At 46.4% G+C, this 8,518-nt stretch overlaps 4 protein-coding genes across 4 annotated transcripts; 1 reads left to right on the top strand and 3 right to left on the bottom strand.

Moving 5' to 3' along the window:
- Positions 1-1,486: 1,486 nt before the first annotated feature.
- Pmar_PMAR014805 (hypothetical protein) lies at positions 1,487-2,827 on the bottom strand. The gene is made up of 7 exons (XM_002767374.1): positions 2,683-2,827; positions 2,483-2,636; positions 2,288-2,432; positions 2,128-2,246; positions 1,875-2,077; positions 1,694-1,835; positions 1,487-1,641 (listed from the first exon to the last, which is right to left on the bottom strand). Exons 1-7 carry the CDS (start codon positions 2,815-2,817, stop codon positions 1,502-1,504), a joined length of 1,038 nt encoding a protein of 345 aa, XP_002767420.1. The 5' UTR covers positions 2,818-2,827; the 3' UTR covers positions 1,487-1,501.
- Positions 2,828-3,782: 955 nt separating this feature from the next.
- On the bottom strand, positions 3,783-4,460 carry Pmar_PMAR014804 (hypothetical protein; the record flags this gene model as incomplete). The annotated part of the gene is made up of 4 exons (XM_002767373.1): positions 3,783-3,964; positions 4,021-4,111; positions 4,159-4,263; positions 4,362-4,460. 4 exons carry the CDS (start codon positions 4,458-4,460, stop codon positions 3,783-3,785), a joined length of 477 nt encoding a protein of 158 aa, XP_002767419.1.
- Positions 4,461-4,622: 162 nt separating this feature from the next.
- On the bottom strand, positions 4,623-4,780 carry Pmar_PMAR014803 (hypothetical protein; the record flags this gene model as incomplete). The annotated part of the gene is made up of 1 exon (XM_002767372.1): positions 4,623-4,780. A coding segment is annotated over one exon (158 nt), but the record flags the coding sequence as incomplete, so codon positions are not given.
- Positions 4,781-5,843: 1,063 nt separating this feature from the next.
- On the top strand, positions 5,844-6,772 carry Pmar_PMAR014802 (hypothetical protein; the record flags this gene model as incomplete). The annotated part of the gene is made up of 4 exons (XM_002767371.1): positions 5,844-6,347; positions 6,394-6,495; positions 6,541-6,621; positions 6,668-6,772. 4 exons carry the CDS (start codon positions 5,844-5,846, stop codon positions 6,770-6,772), a joined length of 792 nt encoding a protein of 263 aa, XP_002767417.1.
- Between the last annotated feature and the right edge of the window lie 1,746 nt (positions 6,773-8,518).

The raw sequence follows: 8,518 nt of genomic DNA, 5'->3' as shown, positions 1-8,518 counted from the left end.
CTGTATAAGAAGACTACAACTAATCATCATGCACAACACAACAGTTGTGTGGGTAGTGCAGTAACACTATATATGTTGAAGAGCTCATGAAAGGATTCCATGTCAGTTAGTGAGATTATCACATAGCCCGAACCCATGTTGGTAGTGATGTTGAGCAGATACTGAGGATAGTAGTTGGTAGGGAAGCCCAAGAAGAAGGTATGGTACAGATATCGACCCCGGGTTTGAAACCTCGAGAGCATCACTGCCACACTCCCCGCACCCAACACATGCTGACGAGTTATACTCTGCATACCTCCTGCTTGCCGTCTTAATGTCCAACATGCCCCAGACTCTGGGGCCCAGAGCGATAAAGATTGCAACGAGTATCACTAGTAGAGATGTAATGTGCTAAAGAAAGCCTTCAGTATCGCGTTAAATCCTGTCCATCTCCTAGCCAGTACTGATATAAGTGAATTCACAACTATACCCCACACCCTATCTATATACAGGGTGTTTGCATACACAGGGCCATACCACCCTGCATACCCGATACAACCGTTCCGACTAGGATACCTGCTCCTCCCCAGAGCTCAACAGGCCACAAAAGGCACTCATCACATTGGAGTTAGCAATCAGCTCAATCCCAACTTCAACGCGAGCATTCTCGGCATAGGAAAATAATACACGCGTTCTGGTATGTATAAAAGGGGAGGATATGTACAGTATAGTGAATGATGAGAAACAATAGGGAGATGTTGGCAGCAGGGAGGATGGAAAAATGAGCGCATTGGATGGGTCATAGCCACCTTATGTACTCTTAACCTTGGCATCAGCTTTGTTACCTTTCTGTATCTCCTGCAATGCCACCTAAAGCACGTCCCTTCAGCACATCACCAGACTAGTATATCTATACTATTACTACCTTATACGCATGCTCCACCCTAGACTGTAAATAAGGACTGCCATAGAAATCAGGGGGGTTGGGGTTATTCAAATCATATAGTTTCTTGTAATGCTGATACCCAGAACCATACACATCCCTACCACGACCAAACATCATTCTACCTCTGCTAGGATATCCCTAGCCTCAGCATTATGTATCTCAGCGCTGTCTATCCCTAATATCTTATGAGCCTCTTCGACTGGCATCTTCCGTTTAGCAGCCCTAAGCGGTTGTATCATCATAATGACGAGGGCAGCAAGCATTACGCCATCGTTGCTGCCTGTGCGGCTTGCTTAGCAGCATCCCTGTATGCACTCACGACAGCTCTCCCTACCATATTACCGGCTACTGACGCTATTCGAGTCACCAACCTGACCACAATATAGTAATCAGCAACTACGCCTCTCATAAGGAGTATGGTACCGAGCCAATGGACCGACAGCCATGATGACGTATCACGGGGGAGGGGAGGAACAACCAAACTGATTGGACTGAACTGGAGAATACCAACCAACTCGGAACTAGGAAGGTACTACAACTAGAGGAAATCGAATTAGATGTTGGTAATGGTAGGTATCATACAACAGTGTCTTGATAAGTATTCCAAACCGATAAGCGTCCATCAGTACTAGCCGCTACAAAACGGTTATCTGGTAGAAAAGTAACTTTGGTGATGCTGGCGTCGTGGGATCGAGGGAGATCTCCTAAGAGCGTACCTGTAGATGGTGACTGTAGATGTGACAGCCTCTTGTTATGGTTAGGTATCACGTGTCTTAACATCTATTAGGATAATGCGGCCGTCCCAGAGGCCAGCAGCGAGCAAACGTAGGTCACTCCTTACAGCCATACTTCCAATACCGACACTAGCCTCTTCAACATGCAAGAAGTTGTTGCTATTGCCCATGCCAACCTAGGGATCAATATCATCATAGTACCGGGATGGGGTTACCTCTTCAATGGAGTATTCCTCGTCCACCCTCCCAGCTGCAAGCATAGATATATAACTGTTGGATGTGCCGACCCAGAGTTCATTGGCCAACCTCTCCATACAGGTTACTGTACTACCACTACCACCCCTAGCCTTCTTCATCTCATGGGGATGGCTCTCGGCACAAGGATGATCAAGGCGTCGAGTATCGAATAGCGCTACGCCTATTGATGGATATCATCAAACATACCAAAGAGGGCGGCCACTTCCCTACGTCCAGATTCATACACTACGACCACTCCGTTGCCTCCTTCATCGTCCAACTGCCGAACCGCTACCGCTGATCCTGCTCCTTTGGGGGTAGTGGTTGAGCCCTCACTAGAGGTCGGTGCCCTAATTTACCATAGGCGACTAGAATATGATATTATTATTACTGTAATACACCAGCAACAACCCCTGTGCGAGAATCGATTATTCCTATATCGCTTTCGGTGAGAGGGCATGCTATAGTGGAATCCCTCAGTGGCACCGCCTTACAGAAGGTGTACGCCTTAGGTATAGGGATGGACCAGATCGGGGCTGTAGGACTATGTGGTGTTGTTGATGTTGATGAGTGTGACGACTACTACCTTTACCTGATTGATGGGCCACATCCCAAAGTGATAGAGTCTTTGCTTTAGTCTGCACTCCTATTCTATGGCTATCCTCCACCCCTGTTGGTTCGACCAGGCCGATTACAGGATCAACTCCGGTACTGATAGAGACAGATGGTCTCCTTGTGACCTACTAAGATCCTCCACAATAGTAGGATGGATGACGTGAGTATTACCATATCCCAAAGCCGTAGATACCCATCACTACTACCACTCGCTATACTACCTCCGTCACCAACAGCTACTACATCGTTAACTGCCGATATCGAGTCACGAGGTCGTAGAGTGAATAGAGGACCACTAGGCACCATTATAATGGACCGATACGACTTTCAATGTATGGGGGGGGGCGAGATTGAGGAAGTGCAAGAAATGCAAGATGATCATCCAAGTGTTACTCAGCCTTTGGCAGTAGTAGTTTGAACAAACAAAACTGTAGCAGGTATAGTCCAGTTGAGCAGTATGGTACCACCACAGTTGTGGGAAAGGTTCTAGGGACTTATTGGAGACCACTCTGGCATTGGTGGTGATATCCTTCTCGCTGTCGAATGTTAACAATTGGGTTCTTATAGGTAGAGTGAATCTATGATGATCAAGGTAGGAAATATTGACGCTACGATATAGGGATGATACCAACTATCGGCAACCCTTCGTGGCGCAATCAACTCGAGAGTAATCAGGCATGAATGAAAGTACTGCATTTATTGTAGAGAAATACCATGCATTAATCATCATCACTATCGACGGTGTCTCCTCCGTATTGAGCTCTCGTTGCGTGCTTTCGCCTCTTCTCAATTTGTTTTTCTGCCTTCCTTTTCCTCTTACCTGCCAGGGGCCTTCCATCCCATCAACAGTCTTGGTAATCGAGAGTAGTCACCTTTCAGAGATCTCTTACTCACTGCATTACCAACCAAACGATCCACCTCTGCCTGACTCGATACAGGCTGTACAAAAGCACACCTACGGTCAGGGTAGTGGAGCATGGTAGTTGGAGTAATGGAGAAGACGACATACCATCCCACGACCTCCATGATACGCATCTCGTCACTCATATAATCATCGATATCGAAATCAGAAAGATAAGGATCATCTTCATCGAAATCGTCAATGTTGATGAGGTCTAAGCCACCAAGATTGGGCCCAAGCAGTTAGTCCAGACAGGAGGCTACCAATGGTTTGAGGCTCGTAGATCTTCTGTGCTAATATTAGTAGGTGGAGTGGTGATGGAATAACACCACCCTTTGGTGATGTACTGATGAGCGATGAATGATAGTAACTATATTAAAGGACTATCGTTGGGGTCAGGTAGCGTATGATGATCGACGGACAGAGCTGCCTTGATAGTAGTTGGGTTGGTCATCTCCAATAGGTGATAGAATCGTCTAAGCTCCTGTAATGTACTGGTATCACCTAGGATGTCGTAGTTGCCGAAATAATCCTTCAAAGGCTTCACATGCACTACAAGAAAAGGAGGATGTATGAGAGCTGCAACACCCCAAACGGTTTTGCCGTACTTGCGTCATCAATGATAGAGTTCTCCTTACCCTTATGTTTGTTAAGTCTGTAATATGCATCGCAACAGGTCAACCTCTTACTGGGGTCCACCTACCACCATCACGACTCATCTCCCTATATGCATAGTAGTGTATCACCTCTAGTAAACCTTTGATGATGGCAGGGACAGGCTTGTCAGACATACGTGCCTTAGCCTCATTGATCATCATAAAGGCTGCTCTATCTTTAGACTCACTCATCACCTTCCCTAGCAAGTCCCCACTAGCATTGCGGATCCGCGGCATCCAACATTACCCGTAAATATTTCAAGTAGGACCACCCCAACTGACCAGCTATCTACCCGCCTGTCGTAACTAGAACTATATTTTCCATCGTTACCATTCACACTTGTACCAGACCTCAGGACTCCCCCATTAGCATTGACCAATTCTGGTGCCATATATGTTGGTGTCCCGATTGACCCCGTATGCAGTGTTTCTCCTGTTGATGTTGAACATCGCTCCGTCGAGATGTTACCCTCTGGCATGTACTTGGCAAGCGAGAAGTCGATTAGAACCTTCTCTCAATAGAAGTTCACTGTCTCATGGATGGACATACGTACAGGTTGGAGAGATCCAGTTAACATCACATTGGCGCTCTTCATGTCTCTATGGACCACACCATTACTATGTAGTAATGCCAGTGTTCCAAGTAGTGATATGGCAACCGATAGTCTAACCGAATTAGAAGTAAGCGCACCTCCTACAACAGAGTAGAGAACTGATAGATGGAGTGATCACTGTTCTCCTTGACCTACCTTCTATGGCATCTTCCAGACTGCAGTTATATTTAGGTATCACTGCACATAGGATATTCTCCCCTTCTTCAGTGAGTTCACATATGTCTACCTAAGGTCTCCTTCTACTACGACAGCACAACAAGAGCCAATCGCATCACCAGACGTATAATCCCTTTCCGATCCAGCTTAGCCATTCTTATAGCACTAAGAAAGGATACTTCTATGAGCGCACCACTACTTAGAGTGCAACCATCATCTTCATTTAACTACAACAGAGAGGCTGCATTTAGCGTATCATTCATTGAAGAGGCCTACTTCAAACCTCTTGGCAGCATATTCCTCACCAGAGTCAGCTTCATAGACAGTTAAAACAGCACCAAAACTACCCTCACCTGATGACCTGTGGACACTAGGTCATCATATACTAGGTACTACCCAATAGACTGCCTCTATCATAAGTTCTCTTAGGCAGAGGAGTTGCCATAGTACTATCACCAACCTTAGGGAATCGAATACTCGCGAATAAGCGGTGTTCGAGGGAAGGTGTATCGTAAGGTGTACTGAGTCCGTATAACCGACTTTTGCGTACAGTGATTCATGTTCTATAGAGATGTATGCTAGAGACTGTATAGTTTACACCGTAATATAACCCGGGTCGGGCAAAAGGCAGCTAGCGATCAATGACTCGCTTGGGATTACGAGCAACTGTCGTCAGCCCTCGGCCACTCGAGGAACAATTGCTTTCAAATTCAGTTTCTGGTCAAAGAATGCCTCCAAAGAGTACATCTATAAGAGGCCATCTTATGGAGAAGGTATAATCGGCTCCAGATGTCAAACATATACGGTAGTAGAGCTCAGGGGCTCCACTACACAAGTAGTCACACCGTTTCCGAGGGCTGACAAATTTTAGGGCGAGCGCTAAAATGACAGCGCTCTTTGTTTATTTCCATGGTAGGCGACATGAATTGATGAACTCGGATCTTCTAGAGATATCACCTACTCGTCGTGTTAGGCCATCATTATTATCTTCATCCATTCGTCTTAATGCCTTACCTCAACGGAGTATTCAACCCTATTTATATGGGAATTAATGGTCTACTCATCCTCTTCGCAGTAGCACTGATAATTACCTACACCGTCATCACCTACAACCCCTTATATTACGAGTTCTTCGGGGCCCTCCGTATTGACTCCACCACCATCAGCTCGGTCCTCATCCTCATGCTCAGCCTGTCTGGTATTAGCTTTGCTGCTGCGAACACTAAAGCCGACTCATTCCGCTTCCTCCATGGAGGGTTCTCTGCCATCATGACCGTATGTTGGTTGGTCATTGCCGTGGCCCTCTGTCATTGGTCTATCACATTCTATAAGCTAAGACTCGATCGGGGGGAGATCACCTTGGTGCCATCTAGAGATCGTTACGCCCAGGATCTGGTAGATGACCTTTTCAACTCATTCACCAGATCGTATAGTGAGGGTGACTGTCGTGATGGTGGCTATGATAAGGCTACTAAGATGTTCATACGGCCCTACTGCAAGGAGTTTCAGGTAGAGTCTTCCTTCATCTAGTAGGCCAAGGAGTTCTTCTCCTTAGACCTTCCGTGAGCTGATTCGCTTAGCTCGAGAGCCCGAGACCGTTCAACACCTCGAGGAGTGGGAGTACTGTATGTCTGATACACCAGCCTTAAGTCAAGCCGTAGGGTTAATCGATACATCTCCTATCGCCTTAATACTGCCTTAGGACGGACTTTGGTGTCGGCTGAATGCCCAGCTTAGCTGGGAGATAGGACAATTAGTCCAGTGGCTATGCGCCGCTTCCTGGGTATGTTTTGATTAACAGTATCTTATACAGTTCATAACCCTTTCAGATCGTATTTGTGCTTCTGGCTGCGTCAACAGTCGTCAGCCTTATTGGTGGCGGAAATAGCTCGACTACTGATGACGGTGATGAGGAAAGGGAACGCTTGATGTAGGTTGTGCATGCATCATCACCTTTCTCATGGACTACTCTCATCAGGGGACGAGGATAATTGAGTATAGATTCATTATGATGTTGTATGCTGTTATGGTTGTTGTCAGTGTCATCATGATTAATGCTGCTTGTTGTCATTGTTAAGATATCGTGTTCGAGTCAGGCTATTGCAGTTGTTACGAACTCCTGTAACTTCCGGCTGCAAACTCAACAAACAATTGGAGTAATCGTTCGCAGAGTACGAGGGTGAGAGGTATGCCCTATACGATAATACTTAATCCCGAAAGAATAATCCTCAAGTTGAGTATCTCAACCTTGAAGTCTTCAAGGTGTGAAACGTCTGTAGGAGGTCCGTTTGGTTCTCACAGTCTGGACATTCTTGCGGCATCCTTAGTGTGTGGGCTGATAGCCTTATGGGTCGGTTGTAGTCACCAGTGTAGCAACTATTTCAACGGTGGGCGCTTATAGCTTCATCATCAATGACTCAGCCCTGACAGCTCCTCCACCGCCATTGAAAGGAAGCGATGAAGGTGCGGAAGACTGTGAACTGGAGGCAGGGACAGCAGGAGGCTGCCACTGCTGGCGCTGCTGCCGTTCTGATGGTGGTGCTATGAGCAGTAGCACACCGTCATATTCACCTAGACTATACACTGCAAAAACTACTCCAATGTAGGAATCATAGATGCAAAGGAGTGCATCAACTCAGCAGGATAGCATGTGCCATGTTGATCATCAGTTGATCATGTGTGTCAACACGGACAACTCTCGAGTCTCATCATCGAATACGAGACTCGAAGACTCTGTAATAGTTGAGATCTAAGTCTCGGCGATGCATGCATATAGGTTGCCACGACCACCGGGATCATTGCTATCTATTGAGGAATATATCTCCCACAGCCATTGGCACAGCACGATGGAGAGTGATAGAACGAAACTACGTCATCATATCGTTGGTATGGTGATGAGATCGCAGTTGTGATGATAACTGAACCCAAAACTCTTGATCGAGACAGAGTCAGACTAATTAAACTAATCATGCTCAGCCATGGTGGTAACAACACTCAATGAATTACTTCATACTCTTCTTAATACACCAAAACCCACTCAATGACCATACCGGCCAAAGAGCTACTCTTCTAAGGATCTACGACCCCTGATAGCTGCTCCCAGTCGGACTAATGCTCCTTCTAGTCTGCCAACGATCTCTCTGCAGGGACTGGCCATCCATAGTGCCGCTAAGATCATCTAGAGTAGCTATGTGGGGTCGGCAGGTTGGTGATAATGATGAAGTAGCTATCGAGAGGGTGTCCACAGAACGATACCTGGGATAATGAGAGAACACTGGATGAGTCGAGGGCTGAATGGAAGGAGTAGCCCACTTCCCTATCCTATCTATTCGAGATACTTCATCGAAGCCGAAACCTCTGGATGCCACCAAAGTAGCAGCTCTTCTTGTGACGTTATCATCGTCTATCACACAACTGGACGCAAACCTCACGGCTCCTGCTATGGTGTGGTGATGATGATGATGCGCTGGATGACTCAGTTGAGGAGCTGTATCATTCCCTTGCTGATGTTGAGTTGTAGAAGCTGAACATGATGATGATGATGACTGTAATTCCTCAGGATGTTGAGGTTCTTGCGGTTCAGTGCGCATCTCTGATAACTGTAGAGGAAGCTGAGAGAGACAGGGCCTGGGAATAACGAGGAAGAATATAGGGATATCTTACATCGAGAGATAGCCTTT

The sequence above is a fragment of the Perkinsus marinus genome (genome assembly GCF_000006405.1).
Source record: "Perkinsus marinus ATCC 50983 genomic scaffold scf_1104296970850, whole genome shotgun sequence".
Lineage (NCBI taxonomy): Eukaryota > Perkinsozoa > Perkinsida > Perkinsidae > Perkinsus > Perkinsus marinus.
The sequence above is the reverse complement of the archived record's forward strand: the minus strand, read 5'-3'. Positions and strand labels throughout refer to the sequence as shown.

Coding starts and splice junctions, on each gene's coding strand:
- Pmar_PMAR014805 (XM_002767374.1), bottom strand. CDS start 2,817: ATGGTGCCTAGTGGTCCTCTATTCACTCTACGACCTCGTGACTCGATA. Junction 2,433..2,482: donor GGCCCATCAATCAGGTAAAG/GTAGTAGTCGTC, acceptor ATAGTCCTACAG/CCCCGATCTGGTCCATCCCT. Junction 2,247..2,287: donor GTTGTTGCTGGTGTATTACA/GTAATAATAATA, acceptor ATGGTAAATTAG/GGCACCGACCTCTAGTGAGG.